This window comes from Salvelinus namaycush, chromosome 5, assembly GCF_016432855.1.
Source record: "Salvelinus namaycush isolate Seneca chromosome 5, SaNama_1.0, whole genome shotgun sequence".
NCBI classification, from domain to species: Eukaryota; Metazoa; Chordata; class Actinopteri; order Salmoniformes; family Salmonidae; genus Salvelinus; species Salvelinus namaycush.
In genome coordinates, this window is record NC_052311.1 from 15,774,435 (window position 1) to 15,801,488 (window position 27,054).

The 27,054-nt window shown below is 45.4% G+C and overlaps 1 protein-coding gene across 5 annotated transcripts in view; it reads left to right on the top strand.

Annotated features, from left to right (window-relative positions):
- The window catches only part of diaph2 (diaphanous-related formin 2), a 700,846-nt gene that overhangs the window by 240,183 nt on the left and 433,609 nt on the right, over positions 1-27,054 (top strand). For all 5 annotated transcript variants that reach the window (XM_038993651.1, XM_038993650.1, XM_038993653.1 and 2 more), the window contains one exon: positions 8,458-8,572. In XM_038993651.1, the coding sequence (XP_038849579.1) occupies positions 8,458-8,572 (115 nt within the window). The remainder of the gene's footprint in view (positions 1-8,457; positions 8,573-27,054) is intronic.

The window sequence follows — 27,054 nt, forward strand, 5'->3', positions numbered from 1 at the left end:
TTGTCTCCTGTCACAGGAGCCAATGAGTGTAAGTTAAGTATGCAAGTGATTAAAAATGAAACAGCCTTGTTCCAAACTGTATGCTTACTACAATGACAGTATGTGTCCATCAGTTTCAGGGATTAATCATAATGTTTACATCTAAGGCTGCGTTTACAACAACAGACCCATTCTGATCTTTTGCACAATTAATGGTCAGAATTGGGATGCCTGTGTAAACATAGTCTAAGAGCCTAGTAGTCTAAGAGTTTTCATTTTTGCCATGGAAAAAATATTGCAATACTGGTATCGTCACAGCCTTAATGTCCCACCCTCAGCAGTTCCTTGATTTCCGTGGTGCTTCCTTTACTACCACATCCAATGGATATTTGTGAGGGCTTCCTTTGAATATGACTTCAGTCATAAGCAAACACATGATACTGTACACTGTTGTTTGCAGAGCAGAGCCACAGCGTCAGAAGCTGATGTGAATTAGCTACAGTAGGGCTGTGGTAGGCCCCTCCATAGTGATCGAAATAAGACGGCGAGGGGCAAGAGGAGAGAGGTCCACAGCTACTAGTCTCCCATCAGACCATCACCACAACAGCCCTCAAACATAAAACAAAACTGATTTAACATGTCTTTGGTACATAATTGGTCTTGCCTATACTCAAATTAAACCCGGGTGGCGCAGTGGCGCAGTTACCTCCCGGGTGGCGCAGTGGTCTAGGGCACTGCATTGCAGTGCTAGCTGCGCCACCAGAGTCTCTGGGTTCGCGCCCAGGCTGGGCTGGGTTCGCGCCCAGGCTCTGTCGCAGCCGGCCGCAACCGGGAGGTCCGTGGGGCGACGCACAATTGGCATAGCGTCGTCCGGGTTAGGGAGGGTTTGGCCGGTAGGGATATCCTTGTCTCAGTATGTAAAAAATGTAATGAAATGTAAAAAAATAAAAATGTAATTAAAAAAAAATGTATGCACTCTACTGTAAGTCGCTCTGGATAAGAGCGTCTGCTAAATGACTAAAATGTAAAATGTAAAAAATGTTAAACAAATTCTAGTAATCACCATTGAGTGTGGACTGTATTATTATGCATACTGGATGGACTGGTTACCTTATGCTACTCTCCAAAATGTCTATCCATGAGTTTGTGAGAGAACGTATAGCCCTAGGCGATACTGTTGGTTCATTGACTGTGAAAAATAAAATACTGATTTAAGATATCGTTGGTAGATAATTGGTCTAGTCTAAATTAAACCAATTCAGAGTTAGCTTAGAATTTGTATTTGATTTTGAATAGCCTAGTAATAGAGTTTTAGAAAAAATATTGTCATAATTAATAGGCTTGCACATGACCTTTTAGCTACAGAATATCTCACCACCGTGAGTGTCTATCTCCTCTCTCCTTTATTCCTTTCTCGTGCTCGCAGACGGGCTATCAGCAGTTTAGTGAAATATGTTTTTTTGGGATGTTACTCTAGATCAGTGGTTCCCAAACTTTTTATAGTCCCGTACCCCTTCAAACATTCAACCTCCAGCTGCGTACCCCCTCTAGCACCAGGGTCAGCGCACTCTCAAATGTTGTTTTTTTGCCATCATTGTATGCCTGCCACACACACACTATACAATACATTTATTAAACATAAGAATGAGTGTGAGTTTGTCACAACCCGGCTCGTGGGAAATCATGCAATGATGGAAAGACCTGTGTGTTGTCCTTGTTAATGCAGATAGAAAAGAGCTCCAACTTCTTAATCATAGCCTCAATTTCGTTCCACACGTTGAATATAGTTGCAGATAGTCCCTGTAATCCATTCAGGCAAGAAAAAACATCACCCAGATAGGCCAGTCGTGTGAGAAACTCATCATCATGCAAGCGGTCAGACAAGTTAAAATTATGGTCAGTAAAGAAAACATTTAGCTCGTCTTTCAATTCCAAAAAAACGTTTCAAAACTTTGCCCCTTGATAACCAGCGCACTTATGTATGTTGTAAAAGGGTTACATGGGCACTGCACATATCATTGCATAATTCAGAAAATACACAAGAGTTCAGGGTCTTGCTTTAACAAAGTCAACCATTTTCACTGTAGTGTCCAAAATGTCTTTCAAGCTGTCAGGCATTCCCTTGGCAGCAAGATCCTCTCGGGGGATGCTGCAGTGTGCTCAAGTGGTGTCGGGAGCAACTGCGTGCACGCGCGTTACCACTCCACTATTAATGGTATCTGTTGCTTTTATACATGTCTTACTACTCTAAAGTCGTCTTTATTCTCGCTTAAAAAACTTTATTTTTTTATTTTTTATTTTTCAAATTGTCATGTTTTGTTTCTAAATCAAATCAAATCAAATTTATTTATATAGCCCTTCTTACATCAGCTGATATCTCAAAGTGCTGTACAGAAACCCAGCCTAAAACCCCAAACAGCAAGCAATGCAGGTGTCGAAGCACGGTGGCTAGGACAAACTCCCTAGAAAGGCCAAAACCTAGGAAGAAACCTAGAGAGGAACCAGGCTATGAGGGGTGGCCAGTCCTCTTCTGGCTGTGCCGGGTGGAGATTATAACAGAACATGGCCAAGATGTTCAAATGTTCATAAATGACCAGCATGGTCAAATAATAATAATCACAGTAGTTGTCGAGGGTGTCTGCGCAAGAGTGAAGGTTTCCCGCGAGAGAGTAACGGTTAATGTGATTGGATGTTAATTATTTGACCAGACTACCTGTATTTGACATTGTGTTGTTAATTCACTGAACACTAGATGGTTTAATAGTTTTTTGGCAGTGAAACGAGGCTACTCAGGCGGAAAAAAAACTTTACCCAAATGTTTAGCCCCGTTGGAAAAAATGTAAATACTTGCATTGCCTTGTCTCGTTAAGGGGCTAATAACACAGGTTGCAATGAGAAACCAATTGTCCCGGCCCACATTTTATATATATATATATATATATATATACACTGCTCAAAAAAATAAAGGGAACACTTAAACAACACAATGTAACTCCAAGTCAATCACACTTCTGTGAAATCAAACTGTCCACTTAGGAAGCAACACTGATTGACAATAAATTTCACATGCTGTTGTGCAAATGGAATAGACAAAAGGTGGAAATTATAGGCAATTAGCAAGACACCCCCAATAAAGGAGTGATTCTGCAGGTGGTGACCACAGACCACTTCTCAGTTCCTATGCTTCCTGGCTGATGTTTTGGTCACTTTTGAATGCTGGCGGTGCTTTCACTCTAGTGGTAGCATGAGACGGAGTCTACAACCCACACAAGTGGCTCAGGTAGTGCAGCTCATCCAGGATGGCACATCAATGCGAGCTGTGGCAAGAAGGTTTGCTGTGTCTGTCAGCGTAGTGTCCAGAGCATGGAGGCGCTACCAGGAGACAGGCCAGTACATCAGGAGACGTGAAGGAGGCCGTAGGAGGGCAACAACCCAGCAGCAGGACCGCTGCCTCCGCCTTTGTGCAAGGAGAAGCACTGCCAGAGCCCTGCAAAATGACCTCCAGCAGGCCACAAATGTGCATGTGTCTGCTCAAACTGCCAGAAACAGACTCCATGAGGGTGGTATGAGGGCCCGACGTCCACAGGTGGGGGTTGTGCTTACAGCCCAACACCGTGCAGGACGTTTGGCATTTGCCAGAGAACACCAAGATTGGCAAATTCGCCACTGGCGCCCTGTGCTCTTCACAGATGAAAGCAGGTTCACACTGAGCACATGTGACAGACGTGACAGAGTCTGGAGACGCTGTGGAGAACGTTCTGCTGCCTGCAACATCCTCCAGCATGACCGGTTTGGCGGTGGGTCAGTCATGGTGTGGGGTGGCATTTCTTTGGGGGGCCGCACAGCCCTCCATGTGCTCGCCAGAGGTAGCCTGACTGCCATTAGGTACCGAGATGAGATCCTCAGACCCCTTGTGAGACCATATGCTGGTGCGGTTGGCCCTGGGTTCCTCCTAATGCAAGACAATGCTAGACCTCATGTGGCTGGCCTCATGTGGCTGGAGTGTGTCAGCAGTTCCTGCAAGAGGAAGGCATTGATGCTATGGACTGGCCCGCCCGTTCCCCAGACCTGAATCCAATTGAGCACATCTGGGACATCATGTCTCGCTCCATCCACCAACGCCACGTTGCACCACAGACTGTCCAGGAGTTGGCGGATGCTTTAGTCCAGGTCTGGGAGGAGATCCCTCAGGGGACCATCCGCCACCTCATCAGGAGCATGCCCAGGCGTTGTAGGGAGGTCATACAGGCACGTGGAGGCCACACACACTACTGAGCCTCATTTTGACTTGTTTTAAGGACATTACATCAAAGTTGGATCAGCCTGTAGTGTGGTTTTCCACTTTAATTTTGAGTGTGACTCCAAATCCAGACCTCCATGGGTTGATAAATTTGATTTCTATTGATCATTTTTGTGTGCTTTTGTTGTCAGCACATTCAACTATGTAAAGAAAAAAGTATTTAATAAGAATATTTCATTCATTCAGATCTAGGATGTGTTATTTTAGTGTTCCCTTTATTTTTTTGAGCAGTTTATTACTAAAGATTGGTCCACAATATTTACAATATGTTGACAGCAAATGGATTTTGAAAATAACAAATACAGACTAAATGGCCAATATACTGAAGCTTTCAATTAAGCTAGACAGAGCGCCTACAGCTTGTCAATAAGTAACTCACACAGCTGCGTTTTGCAGGGCTCGTGGAGTACGTCCATCCAGCCTAATCTCTCAAAAATGGACCTGGAATAAACCAAGATGGGCCGTAACACTGTAATAATCCAAAATGCACCTAAACAAGTATTTGATCAATTCACTTGTAATTTTTTATTTTTTTTATTTTTATTTTTTTATTTAAATTAATTTTATCCCCTTTTCTCCCCAATTTTCGTGGTATCCAATCGCTAGTAATTACTATCTTGTCTCATCGCTACAACTCCCGTACGGGCTCGGGAGAGACGAAGGTCGAAAGCCATGCGTCCTCCGAAGCACAACCCAACCAAGCCGCACTGCTTCTTTAACACAGCGCGCCTCCAACCCGGAAGCCAGCCGCACCAATGTGTCGGAGGAAACACCGTGCACCTGGCCCCCTTGGTTAGCACGCACTGCGCCCGGCCCGCCACAGGAGTCGCTGGAGCGCGATGAGACAAGGATATCCCTACCGGCCAAACCCACCCTAACCCGGACGACGCTAGCCCAATTGTGCGTCGCCCCACGGACCTCCCGGTCGCGGCCGGCTGCGACAGAGCCTGGGCGCGAACCCAGAGACTCTGGTGGCGCAGTTAGCACTGCGATGCAGTGCCCTAGACCACTGCGCCACCCGGGAGGCCTAATTCACTTGTAATTTGATCAATGTCACTATCAATACTGCACAATAGTTTTCATATCGATGGCTTAGACTTGCCTGACGACTCATCCTGCATTTAATTCCGCTGTTCTATTGATCGCTCCATACATTCATACAATAAATTTAGAACCAGGAACAGATATAGCCCTTGGTTCTCTCCAGACCTGACTGCCCTTAACCAACACAAAAACATCCTATGGCGTTCTGCATTAGCATCGAACAGCCCCCGTGATATGCAACTTTTCAGGGAAGCTAGAAACCAATATACACAGGCAGTTAGAAAAGCCAAGGCTAGCTTTTTCAAGCAGAAATTTGCTTCCTGCAACACAAACTAGAAAAAGTTCTGGGACACTGTAAAGTCCATGGAGAATAAGAACACCTCCTCCCAGCTGCCTACTGCACTAAAGACAGGAAACACTGTCACCACCAATAAATCCACTATAATTGAGAATTTCAATAAGCATTTTTCTACGGCTGGCCATGCTTTCCACCTGGCTACCCCTACCCCGGTCAACAGCACTGCACCCCCCACAGCAACTCGCCCAAGCCTTCCCCATTTCTCCTTCTCCCAAATCCAGTCAGCTGATGTTCTGAAAGAGCTGCAAAATCTGGACCCCTAACAATCAGCCGGGCTAGACAATCTGGACCCTTTCTTTCTAAAATGATCTGCCAAAATTGTTGCAACCCCTATTACTAGCCTGTTCAACCTCTCTTTCGTGTCGTCTGAGATTCCCAAAGATTGGAAAGCAGCTGCGGTCATCCCCCTCTTCAAAGGGGGGACACTCTTGACCCAAACTGCTACAGACCTATATATATCCTACCTTGCCTTTCTAAGGTCTTCGAAAGCCAAGTCAACAAACAGATTACCGAACGTTTCGAATCCAACCATACCTTCTCCGCTATGCAATCTGGTTTCAGAGCTGGTCATGGGTGCACTTCAGCCACGCTCAAGGTCCTAAATGATATCCTAACCGCCATCGATAAGAAACGATACTGTGCAGCTGTATTCATTGACCTGGCCAAGGCTTTCAACTCTGTCAATCACCACATCCTCATCGGCAGACTCGATAGCCTTGGTTTTTCAAATGATTGCCTCGCCTGGTCCACCAACTACTTCTCTGATAGAGTTCAGTGTGTCAAATCGGAGGGCCTGTTGTCCGGGCCTCTGGCAGTCTCTATGGGGGTGCCACAGGGTTCAATTCTTGGACCGACTCTCTTCTCTGTATACATCAATGATGTCGCTCTTGCTGCTGGTGAGTCTCTGATCCACCTCTACGCAGACGACACCATTCTGTATACTTCTGGCCCTTCTTTGGACACTGTGTTAACAACCCTCCAGACGAGCTTCAATGCCATACAACTCTCCTTCCGTGGCCTCCAATTGCTCTTAAATACAAGTACAACTAAATGCATGCTCTTCAACCGATCGCTGCCTGCACCTGCCCGCCCGTCCAACATCACTACTCTGGACGGTTCTGACTTAGAATATGTGGACAACTACTAATACCTAGGTGTCTGGTTAGACTGTAAACTCTCCTTCCAGACTCACATCAAACATCTCCAATCCAAAGTTAAATCTAGAATTGGCTTCCTATTTCGCAACAAAGCATCCTTCACTCATGCTGCCAAACATACCCTTGTAAAACTTACCATCCTACCGATCCTCGACTTCGGCGATGTCATTTACAAAATAGCCTCCAATACCCTACTCAATAAATTGGATGCAGTCTATCACAGTGCCATCTGTTTTGTCACCAAAGCCCCATATACTACCCACCACTGCGACCTGTACGCTCTCGTTGGCTGGCCCTCGCTTCATACTCGTCGCCAAACCCACTGGCTCCAGGTCATCTACAAGACCCTGCTAGGTAAAGTCCCCCCTTATCTCAGCTCGCTGGTCACCAAAGCAGCACCCACCTGTAGCACGCGCTCCAGCAGGTATATCTCTCTGGTCACCCCCAAAACCAATTCTTCATTTGGCCGCCTCTCCTTCCAGTTCTCTGCTGCCAATGACTGGAATGAACTACAAAAATCTCTGGAACTGGAACCTTATCTCCCTCACTAGCTTTAAGCACCAGCTGTCAGAGCAGCTCACAGATTACTGCACCTGTACATAGCCCATCTATAATTTAGCCCAAACAACTACCTCTCCCCCTACTGTATTTATTTATTTATTTATTTTGCTCCTTTGAACCCCATTATTTCTCTCTACTTTGCACAAATCCACCATTCCACTGTTTTACTTGCTATATTGTATTTACTTCGCCACCATGGCCTTTTTTTTGCCTTCACCTCCCTTATCTCACCTCATTTGCTCACATTGTATATAGACTTATTTTTCTACTGTATTATTGTTTTAGTCCATGTGTAACTCTGTGTTGTTGTATGTGTCGATCTGCTTTGCTTTATCTTGGCCAGGTCGCAATTGTAAATGAGAACTTGTTCTCAACTTGCCTACCTGGTTAAATATAGGTGAAATAAATAAAATAAAATTTGTTGTGGAGAAGAAATGTGGGTGTGGCGTTTGGCCGGAGCAGTGTGGATGGGTTAATACAGAATACATTTCACAATATTTTGGCATATTATTGTATGATTATTTCATGACTATTGTGACTATTATTATGATTATTTTGAACTGAAGTAATATACCTAGTCACTGATGATCTATTTTGTGACTGGTCAATGGATTTATTGCGTTGGATAAGCTTTATTAACAACAGGAAGTGACAGGCTGAATGGTGTTCATTGAGGTTGCTAAATAGTTATACCCGTCTTCATGCAATCCTTGCTCCTCACAAAGTCATCAATCCATCTGTACAAGAGCCCTCAATATTACAACATTAAAAAACTGCGGGACGTGTGTCATAGTAGAAAGGTGCTTGAAATCGCTAGCAACATGAACAAACTTTATCAAACTGTGTTTTGCGGTAAATTAGGGGAAAGAAATGGAGTGCAATATGCAACATGACGGATGATCTCCAAAGCGCTCGCACACACAAAATGTTTCACCGTTTCTAGGTGAGTGGGGTTTGAAGAAGTGGCATTTAAGTGGAGTTGCAGCCAGACCGCTTGTGGAAGGAATGGCAGCTGCTGATTGGGCCTTGCGATAATGGAATCCTCCTTGTCATTGCAGATAGTGCCTCAGGAAATGGCGGAGAATTGCTTCTGGATCAAAGTCAAAGAGGAGAAGTTTGAGAATCAAGAATTCTTTGAACAGCTCTCCCTCAGCTTTTCCTCCAGGACCAAAGGTAAGCAGGCCCCATCAGGCCCCATCTATCTCTACTCCTTTACTAATTAATCTACACACACACTTCGTTTGGCCACCCGGGTCTGGGGAAACAATTGGCTTTCATCTCCTGACACTTTAGGAAACCATTTGTCTCTGAAATGTTAATTATAGTTAAACCACCCCCCTTTTTTTTGTCTTTGAACAATCCGGCTGTGGATGGTTGTGGGTTGAAATCTCTCTGAGCCAATTAGTGGTTCTGCTGCTGTTGTTGATGCTGCTGTTATTATTGTTGTTGTTGTTGTGCTGTGTTTGTGGGTATTCTTTGAATTTGTTGAGTGGCTTTCAGAGTATGAAAGGGACTCCCACACAATGTGAATTCTTGCGAAAAAGTTAAAAGGTGTTGTGTATGTGATTGCGTTTCTCTGTGTATATCTGTATGCTTTTGCACATATCTTTGTGCGTTTGTATGTACAGTGCATTCAGAAAGTATTCAAACCCCTTGAATTTTTACACATTTTGTTACGTTACAGCCTTATTCTAAAATGTATTAAATAAATTTAAAAAATCCTCTATCTACACACAATACCCCATAATGACATAGCAAAAACTGTTTTTAGAAATGTTTGCAAATTTATAAAAAAAAAAATTCTGATACCTTATTTACATAAGTATTCAGACCCTTTGTTATGAGACTCGAAAATGAGCTCAGGTGCATCCTGTTTTCATAGATCATCCTTGAGATGTTTCTACAACTATTGGTACATTCAATTGATTGGGCATGATTTGGAATGATACACACCTGTATATATAATGTCCCACAATTGATAGTGCATGTCAGAGCAAAAACCAAGCCATGAGTTCAAAGGAATTGTCCGTAGAGCTCCGAGACAGGCATGTGTCGGGGGTACCAAAAAATGTCTGCAACATTGAAGGTCCCCAAGAACACAGTGGCCTCCATCATTCTTAAATGGAAGATGTTTAGAACCACCAAGACTCTTCCTAGAACTGGCAGCCCGGCAAAACTGAGCAATTGGGGGAGAATGGCCTTGGTCAGGGAGGTGACCAAGAACCCGATTGTCACTCTGACAGAGCTCCAGAGTTCCTCTCTGGAGATGGGAGAACCTTCCAGAAGGAAAACCATATCTGCAGCACTCCAGCAATCAGGCAGTTGTGGTAGAGTGGCCAGGCGGAAGACACTCCTCAGTAAAATGCCCACTTGGAGTTTGCCAAAAGGCACTTAAGGATTCTCAGACCATGAGAAACAAGATTATCTGGTCTGATGAAATCAAGATGGAAGTCTTTGGGCTGAATGCCAAGTGTCACTTCTGAAGAAAACCTGGCCCCATCCCTACGGTGAAGCATGGTGGTGGCAGCATCATGCTGTGGAGATGTTTTTCAGCGGCAGGGACTGGGAGATAAGTCAGCATTGAGGCAAAGATGAACGGAGCGAAGTACAGAGAGGTCCTTGATGAAAATATGCTCCGGAGCACTCAGGACCTCCGACTGGGGTGAAGGTTCACTTTCCAACAGGACAACGACCCTAAGCACACAGCCAAGACAAGGCAGGAGTGGATTTGCAAAAATGCACAAAAAAAAATAGTTTTTGCTTTGTCATTATGGGGACCAGGGATGGGGCCAGGTATTGTGTGTAGATTGATGATGGAAACAAATCTATGTAATCAATTTTAGAATAAGGCTGTAACATAACAAAATGTGGCCAAGGGGTCTGAATACTTTCCGAATGCACTGCATGTACAGTATGTGTGTGTGAGTGAACTGAGGACAGTCACGCTTGACTCTGCCCTTTTCCAGTCGAGTAGACACTCCTCCACAGGGGCACCCTGAGATTCAGAGATCTAACTTGTTGATGAGTAACACAAGCAGAAGGACAGCAAGTTTGTGATTTGAGGGAGAGGCTGTGTGGTGGTGTGTTGGCTGGATATTTCTCCCATGACAATGCCAGTGATTTCCTGGTCTCTGACAGCATGTGTAGTGTGTACACACTCCTCTAATCCCTGCCCTAGTGGGAGGGAGGGGTAAAGGGCCTGTTATCACAGCCCTTCTGGAATCACAGCCTTTCTGAGTTGTTGGGGGTGATGACTACCCAGCAGCCCTCACTGTTCTGTTGCCTCTCCTCTCCTTCTATTCTCCACCTTCTCCTTTATTTTTCCTCCTCTCCTCCTTCTCCTCTCCTTCTCTTCTTCTCTCCTCCTGTCCCTCACCTCCTTCCCCCCTCGCCTCTCCTTCTCCTCTCCTCCTCCCCTCCTTTTCCTCTATTATTTTTCTCCCCTCCTCCTCTCCTTCTTCTCTCCCCTGAAGACTACATAACAATATTCATCTTCCTGTTTTTCTTTGAAATAAACAGCAATATAGCCCCTAAGCTGGGAGGTGATGTGTTGGCACAATACAGATGAAGAGAATAACGTAATAGCGGAAACAAGGGAGTGGCTGTAGCCGGGCTTAATGAAGCCACGGGGAAAGGCCCCAGAGACGAGTCTCTGCTTTCTCTGCAGGAGAGACAACGAGACACTGTCTGTTCTGCAACTGTGATACCATGACACCTCTGTTATTCAGCAACACCCAAAAACAACCAGAGAGGGGGGAGGAGAGAGAGAGAGAGAGAGAGAGAGAGGTTTTTGCTTTGTTCTGTTCCGTTCCGCAAGGGAGAGATATATATCACAAGGCAACCATAGCGTTCCAATGGAGCAACATGGTTACTAATTAACACCAGCCATAATGAATAGTCGATTTTGTGTGCTGTATTTCTCTGTTCTTTCAGAAGTGTAATTCCATTTTCACCTTGGACAAACAAGGGATTCAGATTCTGCAAAAAATAAAACACTGCTTAATACAGTATTATGCAGTATTTATACTGTATTCCATTTGCTATCCTATTTAATCTACATTCTTATAATTTTTTGTTTCCTTTATTTGTATTCTATAAGGTCTATGAATTATAGGCACATTAGCCATACCTCTGCTTTACGTTTCTTTCAATATCTTTTTTCAAATTATAATTCTCCCTCTTTCATGGAACAGTCTGGTTCTATAGGTAAGCCTCGCTCTCCCGCTGGCAGCTTGGAAAGGCATGATATAGTGGATTCCTCTGGGAGATACCTTAGCTGGATCCCTATCAATTACGCCCACAGCATGTTCACTGATTCAGCTCTTCTCCATCTATTGTTGAAACAGAACATGAAATGCTCATGAATGAAAAATGCTGTTTAATGTTTGATATCCTGAGTTCCATTCTCTTATATTCTTTTGAAGGCATAGTTAAAAGCGGGTGACAATGTGCGACGGTATCGCGGAGGGAAGTGATGGATTTGACCAAAACGAGATGCCCCCTCATCTTTTTTCTTCTTTTACCTTCACTTTACAATGGGAATCATTTAAACTGGTGAGATCTAAGGATGCGTTAGATTAAGATGTGCTTTAATGTTTTCCCCTTTGTCGAAGAGCCTGACCCCATGTCTATACTGACTGTTGAACTTTCGATTCCCAGCAGTCTTGACAATGACACATGAAGTTGAGCTTCCTGTACCAGATGAAGGGTATTCTGTTTTTCTAGAGCGTGAGATGAGGTGGTTATTGGTATCTCTACCATTAGTAAGAGAATGGTGCAGGTGGATAGGGCCTGGGTAGGGTAATACGTTCACAAGACCTTACCGTCACACCATATTACCAAGGATTATAAATCCTCCCAGTAAACCTGCCAAACGAGTCCCAACTCGAAACCAACTTCATTTTGCAGGAAAATTGCCCCCTTTTTTATCAAGTGGAGGGTTTGGGCTGCGCTCCGTGTTGGTTTATCTAGTGGAGGGTTTGGGCTGCGCTCCGTGTTGGTTTTTCTAGTGGAGGGTTTGGGCTGCGCTCCGTGTTGGTTTATCTAGTGGAGGGTTTGGGCTGCGCTCCGTGTTGGTTTATCTAGTGGAGGGTTTGGGCTGCGCTCCGTGTTGGTTTTTCTAGTGGAGGGTTTGGGCTGCGCTCCGTGTTGGTTTATCTAGTGGAGGGTTTGGGTTGCGCTCCGTGTTGGTTTTTCTTGTCCCCCTTTTTTCTCCATCATCCCTCCTTCCTCCCCATCTTTGCTGGGGTGTCTATAACTAAAGCACACGTTATCAGACTGAGGTGAAAGATGTGTTCCCTGTGGAGCTGCCCTCGGAAAATGGCGCAAAAAGGCTTCTGTTTAACTCGCCTTTACTTGGGAGTCACGTTTGTTACTCACATTGTCTGAAAAACACACCACACTCTTTTATAGGCCCCTGAGATGTCTTACTTTCTCCAGTGCACATTTCATTCATAGGGCTTTACCTCAGAAAACAATTGAGTGCAAGACTGGCGGTGTCCCCCGCTGCTTTACGAGCCTCGCCATTTAATGGGTTTTAACAAGAAAGGGAAATCATCAACAGGGATTTGCAGCTCTGCTTCTGGCCTCTTAAGATGATCCGATTCCTACTGTATTTCCAATTAGGGCTACCTTGCTGCAATTACAGCTAGCATCCCCACCGCTTGAACCCAGCGGTATTGGCAGAGGGGCTTGCTCAAAGCAAGCAGAATCTTTGAATATAAGAATGAGCCTGTTCGCATTACTTTACATTTATTTTACTCACCAAACTGTAGCGGTTTGCCAGGCTGCAGAGATGGTAATGAATTGGGCCAATATCCATTGGAATCTAAGGCCCCTTGTTCACCTCAGTGGATTGACCTGATTTTCCCAGGAAGAAGAAGAGAAGTGATACTTTGACTTTTAGAAAGCCAAAACAGCACTACAGGGGGGCTCCTGTGGTACAGCCAGGCCACCCACTGTCCCTGTCCCCTGATAACCTGCTAAAGAGACCCCTATCGCTCATCACCTCCTACCAAGACTGAAAGAGGGGAAGTCAATAATTCTCCATCTCCTTTAAAGCTGCCCCCAAACAACCCCTTCTCTTTGCCAGGCCAGACCTTGCTGCGATGCTGGGGGAAATGGAAGTGTTTCCTTGTGCCAGGTTCTATTAGTTCTGTCTTATTTCAATTGGCTCTGGAGTGCACAGTGCTTCTATGTATTGTTATTTTGTTGTTTGGCATTTCCCTGCTCCCTCCCTACCCGCCCTCTCTCTCTTTCCTTCCCTCCCTTTCTCGTTCTCTCTTTTCTTTCCCCCGGACTCCTTCACTTGGTGGTATCAATCAGTGGTTCTGCCTGCGTTCAGCTTCGGGGATCAAATCAGATGCACTTGTGGTTTGAGTGCCTAGCATGGCCTGCTGCATTTGAAAAGTAATTCGGTTGGCCGGGCTTTTCAGTTCTGTTTGAAATAAGATTGATGTTGGCAAACTTTTTCAACCCCCATTCTCCTAATAGGTTTTTCTCAGTCTCCAACATCGCCTGCTAAACAGACAGAGGACATATGCCTCGACATAATGATGACATGTGTTTGAGGCCTCTGAATGTTTTAAGGAGACCCCACTGCTTTTCATCAGTCCGTGGCAGCAACAAAACGAAGAGAGAGAGAAACCAACCGTAACAAAACAACTACAGTAGCATAACAGTTAAATAATACCCCATATGTCTACTGTATAACAAAGTAGGGCTGGGATGATGCCAGTATCGCAATATGTTTTCCATGGCAAAAATTAACACTAATCAGACCAAACTGTTTGTCCTTTAACTGTTTGGTCCTCTAACGGTTTGGTCCTGCTGTATGTTAAATATTGTGCTATATCTTGGAAAACAAATAAATGTGACTCTAGATGACAACATAATGATGTTTGTTTCCAACATTAGGGCTGTTTTCCTGAAGAAGTTAAATCAGCTCTGTGTTTTGTTTCTTTGCCATGATAGTAACCAGTATGGTGATACTGGTATGGTCCCAGCCCTGTTTCAAAGTGTGTCAGTATTTATACATCTTTTTCGGCATATAATTATTACGATAATAGTTAATTGACCTTATTGTACGAAACCGAATATGACTTTAATTATTTAACCTATTTAACCAACTCTACTGTCCTTCTGCATCTCTAGTTTAGTGTATCATAGAGTGGATGGATGGCTGTGTACAGTAAGTGGTCTGTGAGTACGGGTCCCTTGTCATTGCTGTACACTCACGAGCCATTCTACCCATAAGCCTAATGAAGATGCATGTAAATAATTGGGCTGTTAGCCGGCCCAGTCATTATCCTCGGGGAGGAGACTGGCAGCAGCACTCGACCCCTCTGAGCGAGGTCACCGGTCCCTCCTTCTCCCAGCATGCCTCTGTGTTAATGACGGCGATGCCGCTAATGAGCCTGGCGCTCCGTCCGGTGCCCACCCATGGTGGGCAGGGAGAGAGAGATGTCACGGTCTACAGGTCAAGAAATTACTGTTTGGGTTCAGCCGAGCTATTGAAATCCCCTCTGTACTTAATAAAAGTGAGGTCTTAGATTATTTTTGAAGTCACAAAGAAGCTGTCATTTGATAGAGGCTTGCTGTGTATTTCTTCCTCTGGTGGTCATTTGCTAGAGTAGAGGTGTCTGAACATGTGAAATGGTGTTTCCAATTTAAACGTTAATTAACAACTGCAATGACAGAGAGATGCAACTTTTGAAAATGAATAAGCTTGCCTCCCCGACACACTCCAAACTGTGAAACCCATGCTCCAGCCAAAATCACAGAAGGTTACTATTTTTTGTAATATCTCTGTGTGCATGGATATATTCCCAATTTTGTGCAGAGCTTGTCCTGCTTACCCACTCCCTCTACCCATCATCCACCTCTGGTGTCCTGCTGTCTTTTAACCTTACCACTAATGCCCAGTTCCCATTTCCAGAAAGAAAGCCAGCCTTAATGCATCTAAAGGTCAACTCTGAAGGAACAGGACCAAACTGTGGCCAAACCCACAGTCCCAGAGATAGCTCTGGCCAGGGCTTCCCCATTTATAACCCAGGATTTGATCATATCCCTCAGCTTTCCTCCCAACCCCCTCCAGCCCCCATTAGAACCTCCCGTCGCTCCCGCCCTTGCCAGTGCACACCAACCACCAGCCGAGCCTCAATCCCTGCTACAAAGCCCCAGCAGCGGGGTGGTAATGACCCTGCCACAGCGCCGGTAATGATGGAATCAGCGGGGGTTTAGCTGGCTCCCTGATGCCCTAATAAGTCCCCTAATAACTCTTTTAACACCCGGGCTGACCTGGTACCCTGATCAAAACCGCTCATGCGTGGCAAAGGCTCCTCAGAGGATACCAAGCCTGTGCTGCAGTACTTTCCAAACAGGAAGGGCGGCCTTCGCCAACGCTTTGAGGTCCCTGTCCAGTAACCGCACCAGTATTCAGACTCCCCTGAGGATCCATAATGGACAATACCAGTACTGTTCTCTATTGGACTGTTGCTTCAAACCATGAAGGGGGGCTGCCTCCAATTCACAGAGGTCCCTGTCCGGTAATGGCACACACACTCCCCATCCCAGAGGAGAATGTCCATAATGGGTAGTACCTGCTATTGGGCTGTTGCTTCAGGGTCACCCAGTAACAATGGGAGTCACGCAAGGCATCGACACTGAGTGTACAAAACATTAGGAACACCTGCTCTTTCCATGACATAGACTTACCAGGTGAATCTAGGTGCAAACTATGATCCCTTATTGATGTCACTTGTTAAATCCACTTCAATCGGTGTAGATGAAGGGGAAGAGACAGGTTAAAGAAGGATTTTTAAGCCTTGAGACAATTGAAACAGGGATTGTGTATGTGTGCCATTCAGAAGGTTAATGGCAAAGACAAAATATTGAAGTGCCTTTGAACGGGGTATGGTAGTAGGTGCCAGGCGCACCGGTTTGTGTCAAGAATTGCAACGCTGCTGGGTTTTTCATGCTCAACAGTTTCCGTGTGTATCAAGAATGGTCCACTACTCAAAGAACAACCAGACAACTTGAAACAACTGTGGGAAGCATCGGAGTCGACATTGGCCAGCATCCCTGTGTAACGCTTGACACCTTATAGAGTCCATGCCCCGACGAATTGAGTGTGTTCTGAGGGCAAAAGGGAGTGCAACTCAATATTAGGAAGGTGTTCCTAATGTTTGGTATACTCAGTGTAGTTGATCTATTTTACTCTCTCCGACAAAATAGAATAATTATAATTGTGAAGTTCCACTTTTCATCCCATCAACTCCAGACCACCAGATGATAATTGTAACCATTTGAGAAGCCGTTTACTGAGCGAAGCGACACATCCCTACACCGTCATCAGAATGTCTTCGAAGACACAGACAATGTAATAAAGGCTGTCAGAGGCCCCATTCCACAGAAGATACTTTTTTCCCCGCACTGTGGGACTGTTCTCTAGTCTGGCTCATTTTAACAGCACAGAGTAAGATGATAAAGGAATCTATTGATAACCTGTGTGTTGAAGATGTTGGGAACAGGGGTTTGATGGCCTCCCTGAGGACAGCGTTGTTTATTGCTGATGTTGTTTACTGAGATGAGGGGAGCATCTGCCAGAGCAGCCTCAGCCTTCATGTTTCTCCTCTCTTCCCTTCTCTCTCGAAACACCATCCTGTCCCCCCTTGCCTAGCTCCAGAACCCCACTCACCCTAACCCTCATGTTGTCCATCTGGAGTCAAGGCTGCCTAGTTTCTTAGACACACGCACACATAACCGCACATACTCTCACAGCAGTGCTTTGCCAAAACAAGATCAAGTGTGTTTGGCACACACTTCTTCGATAAACCACCACACTGTCTGCAAAAGGAGAGGTTTGCTTCTTGCCCTGCCAAAATGTGTCGATAACCCAGGAAGCCCGTGCACGTTCCAATCAATTAGTACATTTTGGAGATGCACATAATCATATTCTGCTGAAGCGCCCTGTGGATAATCAAATGTGGTGTTAATATGAAAAATCTAACTTCCATGGCCTTGATTGCCACCTGATAGCACGTTTCAGAACGGGACCCATTTGTCTGATTGCTCTTGAGCACTGGGTCCAATTTGTCTCAATAAAGCAAAACGCAACCCTATGCTAATTGACCTCTGTTTGGAGGCAGCCGGCCTACTGTGCTTCACTCAGGGTTAGCCATTTTCCTTCCTCATCCTTCCACAGTTTTAATAAATCACATATGAGTGGAGATTAGCGCCTTAAATATTAATGGCTTGTAATTGGTTTATTGTACATTAGCCCGACCGCAGGGGGTGACCTGGATTGAGAGACTAGTCAAGGCTCCTGTTTTTCCTCCGCTCGTTCCCCCCAACTGTTTTCCACTTCACATTGCTTCCCTGCGATGTCCCACTGATTTTAATTTTCTCTGCTCAGATGAGAGCTGTTCAGGACTGTTCTGGGTAGCCACTGTGCATTTTTATTTGAAGCCCCCCCCCCTACTCCAAATATTGGCCTGTTTAATACCTGCCTGCTTAGATACTCTCCAACCTACTTCCTGCTAGCTTTATTTGCCTTCAGGTGTACTTTGCCTTGCAACATTCATCCAACGAGAAGTGCTGACTTTAATAACCTGCAGTGTGTGTGTGTGTGTGTGTGTGGGTGCCAGGTGTGCATACAGTGTGTGTGTGTGTTTGCATTTGAAAGTGAAGCCAGTCAAGTCAGTCCATCAGACTTCATCTTCTGCATCTTTCGCGTATTACATAAACCTCAGTCTGCATTCAAAGCTTTCCTCAAGAGTTCTGTTTCTATTATCCAGGTATAATGGGCTTTGTCTTATTAATGCTACACTAAACGGGTGATGGCTAACAATCACTCCCATATTCCTAATATATTCACTTGAAGGAGCGTTTCCTTGTAATAAAGCTTGACCATGGACCTACTTAACATCTTGCATATTAATTTGAATATTTTAGAGCAAATTATGCACGTTCAGAATGGATTGTCCTTGAACAAATACACATTATTTTGTAAGAAATGTTTGATTTAGGCAACCTGAGCTAAATTCTTTCTGACTTGCAAAGGAACTCTACCAATAGACAGTTTGCAGTTGTTTGGGTGTGTGTGCACAGCAGGTCTCAGTGAGTTTCTACGTGTTTTTAGATGCATTCAAGGCTAGCAGAGTCATTTGAACTCTGGAGTACCTCCTCAATGTGATCATTACCCGTTCGTTTGTCATGTATTACATCATGATTAAACACCCGACCCCAAAAAGGTATGCATATCATCACAATTCCTTCCTCAGAAGGCGAAGGGAAACAGAGGGGAAGGCAACAAAAAAACAACAACGGTGGAAGGGTGTGTGAGAGACGGAAAGAGAGAGAGAGAGTGCGCGGGCGCAGTGGAGGGAGGAGAGTAGTCTCTCAGTACTGGGCCCTGACAGTGTCACAGGACTGGAGCTTTCCTCTCTCAAACCCCACCGGTGCTCTTCATCAAAGTCCCCCCACTCCCACCAGCTTAGAGACGAGCAGGTCCACACATAGCTAATCCACCTAGGGAACTAGAATACGCTGCACTATAATGTCAGTCATGTTTAGAGACGTGTGTGTGCGCACAATGTAACAAAGCAGGCCTGCCTCAGTAACATATCTCACTCCAGAGACACTTATACTGCATAGAGAACGGTCACAGTAGTACTAGAATAGCCCATGTGTCAGGGCAATGCCACATGGATGAAGGAGAGATCACATTAAATTCCAGCTCCAGTTTAGGTGCAGCAGCTGCAAAATAAAGACAAGGTTCAGCACCACTTAATATTTCTCAGACCAAGGGCAACAGAGAATGCTACCTCACCCCATTGTAGACCTAATTGATACTTTTTGGTAAATGATGTCTGGCTCCAATTGCAATTCCATCGCCTCTCTCCTCCCTTTGCACGTCATGATAATGGCAGACTTCAGTCGCATCCATTTGGACTGATTTACACTTGACACTGTATTAAAGAGTTAAATAGCGACGTCGTAGCTCTATGAGCCTGGGGATTCATTTAGATTTTGTTCTACTCAACCAACACCTGTTGTATATTGTCAGCTAGGCCTCCAGCATGGTTAGTTTTTGACACGTTATACAACTCATCCACCTGTTGTATTTCATCTGTACTTAAATGAGATTGTACGCTGATTGTCAGTGTTACTAAAATGATCACAGGTAATTTGCCTGGCTATTGTTTTATCTCAGTTGACCCTTCTCTAAGCCCGGCCCCCTCATTGGTTACTGTTGCACAGGAGGGGTGGGGGGGGGGGGTAGCAGGTAGCTGACTAGTGGGGGCTAGTCATCAGCCTGACGGTCTGGGGGTAGAAGCTATTGCCAGTCTGTTAGTTTTAGCCATAATGCTCCTGTACTACCTGTGTCTGAGTGATGGAAAAGGGAAGAACAGGCCGTGGCTCGGGTGGCTGAGGTCCCTGATGATCTTCTTGGCCTTCCTGCGTCACCTGGTGTTATAGGTGTCCTGGAGGGCAGGCAGTGTGCACCCAATGGTGCGTTCAGCTGAGTGTACCACCCTCTGTAGTGCCTTGCGGTCAGCGCCAGTGGACTTGCCGTACCAGACTGTGATGCTCTCGATGGTGCTCCTGTAGAACACTGAGGGCCTTAGGGGACAGGCCAATTTTCTTCAGCCTCTTGAGGTTAAAGAGTTGTCGTTGTGCTTTTTTCACCACGGTGTCTGTTTGACCATTTCAGCTCCTCAGAGATGTGTATGCAGAGTAACTTGATGTTTTTGACAGTCTCCACAGTGGCCTTCTTAATGAGCATGGGGGCGTGCCCATCCTGGTTCCTCCTGAAGTCCATAATCGGGTCCTTTGTTTTGCTGACGTTGAAGGAGAGGTTGTTCACCTGGCACCACAGTGTTAGAGTGCCTACCTCCTAATTCTAGGCCATATCACCGTTGTTGGTAATCAGGCCTACTACTGTTGTGTCGTCAGCAAACTTGATGATGGAGTTGGAATTGTGTGAGGCCTTACAGTCGTGGGTATACATGGAGTACAGGAGGGGACTGAAGACGCACCCTTGTGGTGTCCCCTTGTTGAGGATCAGTGTGTAGGAAGTAATGTTGCCTACCTTCACCACCTGGGGGCAGCCCGTCAGGAAGTTCAGGACCCAGTTGCATAGGAAGGAGTTCAGTCCCAGGGCTGTGAGCTTTGTGGTGAACTTAGAGGGCACTATGGTATTGAAAGCCGAGCTGTAGTCAATGAACAACATCCTCACATGCATTCCTCTTGTCCAGGTGGGTGAGGGGAGTGTGGAGAGCAATGGCGATAGCATCCTCCGTGGATCAGTCGGGGCGGTAGGCGAACATGAGGGTCGAGTGTGTCGAGGAGGGAGGAGGTGATGTAGTCTTTGACTAGCCTCTCGAGGCACTTCATGGTGACTGAAGTGAGTGCTATGGGTCAGTAGTCATTCAGTTCAGTTATTTTCCCTTTCTTGGGCATGGGGATGAGTGGAAATCTTGAAGCAGGTGGGGAAAATGGCCTGAGCTAGAGAGATTTTCAAAGTATCAGAAAACACAACAGCTTGCTGTCTGCATATGCTCTGAGGGCGCGGCTAGGGATGCCGTCTGGGCCGGTATCCTTGCGAGTGTTAACACGTTTAAATGACTTGCATGTGTCTCGTGGAAACTGTAAGTAGGTAGCCCTCATTGTCCTCAGGGGCTCTCCTTGGCAGCTCAGAGTTATTTGCTCAAAGCATGAGAACTCAGAGTTATTTGCTCAAAGCATGAGAAATAGGTGTTTCGCTCGTCCGGTAGGGCCGCGTTGGTGTCCACGTCGTGACTGGCTTTCTTTTTGTTATCCCTGATCGTTAGAAGCTCCTGCCACATATGCCTCGTATCCAACACGCTGAATTGCTCCTCCACTTTGTCCCTATACTTGTGTCTCGCCATCTTGATCAATCTACGTCGCATTTGGTCTGTTTAATCATACAATTGTCCCCGGTCACCTTGCCATGTTTATAAGCAGCGTCCCTCTCCTTCAGTTTCCTGACAAGGCTGCCATCAATCCACGGTTTTTGATTTGGGTAAGTTTTGAAAGATACCATCACTATCACAGCATCTATGCATTTTTGTTTGAATCCGGTGACTGAGTCAGCGTATTCATTGATGCTATCCCCATAGGCGACCCGAAACATATTCTAGTCCACGTGATCAAAACGATCTTGGAGCATGAATTCTGATTAGTCAGAACAGCGTTGTACAGACCTGACCACTGGAACTTCCCTCTTGAGTCTTTGTTTGCAGATTTGCCGAAAGGAGGATGGGAGTTGGCCTTATACCCGTGTCGAAAAGGCATGTAGCAGTGGTCCAGCGTAGAATCTCAGGGAGTTGGACAGTCAATGTGTTGATAGTAATTGGGGAGCACGGTTCTCAAATTACTTTTGTTCAAGTTCCCCATGACAATGAACACTGCCTCCGAGTAGTATTCCAAGTCGGTAGAGCACAAGCTCTCAAGTTCCTGTACGCTTCCCCTGTCGCACCACTTGTTATTGGTGATAAAGCAGAGCCCTCTGCCTTTCTTCTTGCCAGAGAGAGCTCTATTCCTCTCCGCTCGATGAACTGTAAAATCTGCTGGCTCTATATAATCTGTTTGGATGTCAGAGGAAAGCCAGGTCTCAGAAAAACAGATTATTTTGCAGAATTGTATGTCCCTCTGGAAGGAGATCCTCACTCTGAGTTTGTTTATTCACAAATGATTGAACATTGGCGTGTAGTATGTTCGGTAATGGAGGACAGTTCGCCTAGCGTCTCAATCTCACTAAGATCCCCTACGTCTGCGTCTCCGTCGGCTTCTTCGTTTCCTACTCTCCAGTAGGACTCCCGGGCAACCCGGCGCCTCACCGAAGAAGCTAGACCAGCATTTCCCAAGCTTGGTCCTTGGGACCCCAATGAGTGCACATTCTGTTTTTTACTGTAACACTACACAGCTGATTTCAAATGATCAAAGCTTGATGATTAGTTTATTATTTGTATAATCTGTGTACAGTTGTGGCCAAAAGTTTTGAGAATGACACAAATATACATTTTCACAAAGTTTGCTGCTTCAGTGTCTTTAGATATTTTTGTCAGATGTTACTATGGAATACTGAAGTATAATTACAAGCATTTAATAAGTGTCAAAGGCTTTTATTGACAATTACATGAAGTTGATGCAAAGGGTCAATATTTGCAGTGTTGACCCTTCTTTTTCAAGACCTCTGCAATCCGCCCTGGCATGCTGTCAATTAACTTCTGGGCCACATCCTGACTGATGGCAGCCCATTCTTGCATAATCAATGCTTGGAGTTTGTCAAAATGTGTGGGTTTTTGTTTGTCCACCCGCCTCTTGAAGATTGACCACAAGTTCACCAAACTGTTCCTGTATGGTTGGGTGAAGTTGCTCTCGGAGGATGTGTTGGTACCATTCTTTATTCATGGCTGTGTTCTTAGGCAAAATTGTGAGTGAGCCCACTCCCTTGGCTGAGAAGCAACCCCACACATGAATGGTCTCAGGATGCTTTACTGTTGGCATGACACAGGACTGATGGTAGCGCTCACCTTGTCCTCTCCGGACAAGCTTTTTTCCGGATGCCCCAAACAATTGGAAAGGGGATTCATCAGAGAAAATGACTTTACCCCAGTCCTCAGCAGTCCAATCCCTGTACCTTTTGCAGAATATCAGTCTGTCTCTGATGTTTTTCCTGGAGAGAAGTGGCTTCTTTGCTGCCCTCTTGACACCAGGCCATCCTCCAAAAGTCTTCGCCTCACTATGCGTGCAGATGCACCTACACCTGCCTGCTGCCGTTCCTGAGCAAGCTCTGTACTGGTGGTGCCCCGATCCCGCAACTGAATCAACTTTAGGAGACGGTCCTGGAACTTGCTAGACTTTCTTGGACGCCCTGAAGCTTTCTTCACAACAATTGAACCGATCTCCTTGAAGTTCTTGATGATCCGACAAATGGTTGATTTAGGTGCAATCTTACTGGCAGCAATGCCCTTTTTGTGCAAACCAATGATGACTGCACATGTTTCTTTGCAGGTAATCACTGTTGACAGAGGAAGAACAATGATTCCAAGCACCACCCTCCTTTTGAAGCTTCCAGTCTGTTATTCGAACTCAATCAGCATGACAGAGTGATCTCCAGCCTTGTCCTCGTCAACACTCACACCTGTGTCAACGAGAGAATCACTGACATGATGTCAGTTGGTCCTGGAAATGTTTTTTGGGGATTCAGTTAATTTGCATGGCAAAGAGGGACTTTGCCATTAATTGCAATTCATCTGATCACTCTTCATAACATTCTGGAGTATACGCAAATTGCCAGCATACAAACTGAGACAGCAGACTTTGTGAAAATATATATTTGTGTCATTCTCAAAACTTTTGGCCACGACTGTAGTGCTAGGCCAACAACCAAAACGTGCACCCCTTGAGGTGCTGAGGACCGAGTTTGAGAAACCCTGAGCTATATCATTGTTCCGCCATCTCCGGGAATTCGGGAAGGTCGGGTGGACAGTGAGTACCCACCGTTTCATATTCCAGTAGTTCTACCCGGGTGTATGAAGTAATGCACTAAACAAACTGAGTAAGAAAACCATAGAAAAACACTAGAAAAAACACAACATAAGTAGAAACCTGCTATGTTTTGTAGGAGCTTGAGGGAAAGCGCCATCTGTTGGCACCATCTTAGTCAATTTGGACACTTTTCCCTGGTCCAAGGTGTATTAGATCCAACTTCAGGTTGACTCTTCTAATTTCCATACAAATCATGAGGGTGCATAGAGACCACGGCTTCACACCGTCATACCCTTTCCCCGCGCACTTCAGGCCTCCAGATTGTGACATGTTATCATGTTTAATTTGTCTTTGGGGATCTCGTGTGGAATTGGTTTGGGCCCACAAGAAACCAATCTTCCTGGATAGGTAAGGGGAGAAAGGCCAGGGAGGAGTGGGTTGAGGTGACAATAGGGGAAAAGTGTCTCCTGCCTAAGTGTCGGTCAGCGACACTTAGTTTATATTCTGCCTATGTTGACTTCTCCCAGCCCATGGCGAATGGCTTTACAGGCGGAAAGTACCTCTTCTCCAGAGCAAAGGAGGAGAGAAGAGAGAGAAAAGAGGGAGGGATTTGTAAGATATGGCTGCTGTGTTTCTTTAATTGGAGATTGTGTTACCAAAAGACAACCAAGCTTAGAGGACAGAGAAGGAAATAATTGTGTTAGAATTGAAGGAAAGGAAATGGAAAGAAAAGACTGAGTGAGTTAGAGTACGAGAGCGATGGAGAAAAAGAGAGAGAGACAAAAAGATGGAGAGAGAAATGGAGAGTTGGAATGAAAGCAAGAGAGAGACAGACGGATGGATGCAGTGTGATGGAGAGAGCTGCACAGAGTGGCCGTGGAGCGAGACTGGCGAGGTTGTTTTGAGTATGACAGAACCTGTACCCTCACTGTCCGGAAGACTGGGCTGTTTGCCACGGTATGTGCATGTCCTCTCCACTACACTTTAACAGGTTCACTTCTGGGCACACAGGTCGCTACACTGATGGCTGGGATCCTTCCCTCCCTCTCTTTCCCTCCCTCCACATGCCACAGCCGTTTCAATCACTCTCGTCTGAATGCTTGGGAGAGTTATTTTTCCTTCCACCTGATCCATCTCTTCTGAATTCACTCCATGCCGGTGGTGGAGGGAGGGACTCACTAACAGAAAATAGAGATACTTTTAATAGCTGTGGCATTTTCTTTTCTTTTTCAACTTTTCACCCCAATAGGTGCCCAAAGCATTCTGACAGCCCTTTCTCTTTGACTGGCGTTTCTTTTTTTAACGTCACACTTTCCTTGATCTTCAGCCACTTGTAGATGGTGGCCGCATTTTCATGGTGCAAGATGAAGGGGGAGGAGAAGGGGGAAGTGGAGAAGTTAAAACAAGTTGGGATGTGTGTTTTGTAATATTGTACAGCACCATAGCCCTGAAGGTAGCATCGTCTCTGAAAGTGTATAGATTGGTACTTTTTTATTTCCTTTCTCTTTTTTTCTGGTCATATTTGATTAGAGTCTTTGCATGTACAGTATAATGGGGGTATAGTTCATAAGTCATCGAGTGATGAATGAAGGCACAGTGTTTTGGGCCTGTTTGACTTTGGCCCAATATTTGGCACTGTAAACAAACACGAGGATCAGGGCGAGGCCTCCCTCGCTTGGACCTGCTGTGAAGCCATTTCCTCACAGATGCCGCTGCACGCTTCCACCAACCGCCGCCCAACTTTTTCCCAGCTCGTCTGCTGTGGTGGGTGTTGCTAAATCCCTCGGCGATGCAGCCTGCCTGGAGGGGGGGGGGGGGGGGGGGGTCCAATACTGCTGACCCTTAGCTAATCACTAGCTGCAGCCTTAGCTGAATCACTGGCGACACCCTTCCCCCATGTGGTAATGTCCCACTGAATGTGAGTCCATCTTACCCTGCTCAGCCTATGGTCGGAGACTGCTAAGTAGGTTTAGACCAGAGTCCAAACACCCCTTTCGTGGAATGTTGGTTTGACAGCTGTTTGAATTCGCATTAAAGGTATTAGTTGCACTCTTCCGCTCTCCTCCTGGTTTAAGGTGAATCAGCTTATTAACCTTTTGGAGGCCAAAGGCATCCCTGAGATGAAAAACACACCTCTGACACCACCGTGTTCAGAGAAATTAGGCTCCCACCACTGATACGCCTTGATTTAATTTGAATCACACTTCTCAGAAAACCACTGAATTAATATTTCATCTCCATACCAAGATGGAGAAGTATTACATTTTTCATCGGTGTTCAGTGGTATTGAAATATACATGTTAGCTGGCTGAATTTCAATGGTTGTCTTTTACCTTTCAGTATATAGCATATAGTTGTCATTGTCTTACAGTGGAAATGAAGCTGTAGAGAAGCACTATTCTCCTGGCTTGAATTGAGTATCATCCACCTCAACTTGTCAGCTGTTATTGAGTGTCGTCCATGCAGTACAGTATGTGGCTTTAGTCACCAGAGCTTGTGTTGACTCTGGGATGGAAGAATCAATGCTATATGTTGGGTTTGCTGTCTTTTATTATTATCTGTTAATACTTTTCTATTATTTCTCTATTTTCTCTCTCTCTGCATTGTTGGAAAGGGCCCGTAAGTAAGCATTTCACTGTTAGTTTACACCTGTTGTTTACGAAGCATGTGACTCATAACATTTTATTTTGTTACACTGGTCTATATTAGTGTTTGATTCTTGCAGAGCAGTATCATTATCCAGGCTTCTCCTCCACTCTCTACGGGTATTGACCCTGCTGTGCAAAGGTCATCCAGGTGAAGTCAACCCACAGATCACGACAGACTCAATTAGAGGGAGAACGTACACACATTCGCAAACAAACACACATATATATATATACATACACACACACACATGCCTGTCAAAGGGTACACACCATCAACAGTGGGCCCATCCACTCCCATCCCTTACCTAACAATCCGATCGATCAGGAGAAATGTAACCCAGGGAAACACCATGCATCTTTTACACATCCTGCCAAGGCCGTATACATCATTGACGATTGGAAGTGCCCCGCTCCCCAGTGATGCTCACCTGGCAGACCATTACTCTGCTTCTGACATGCTGCCCATGAGAAGTGGACTGGACACCAGGG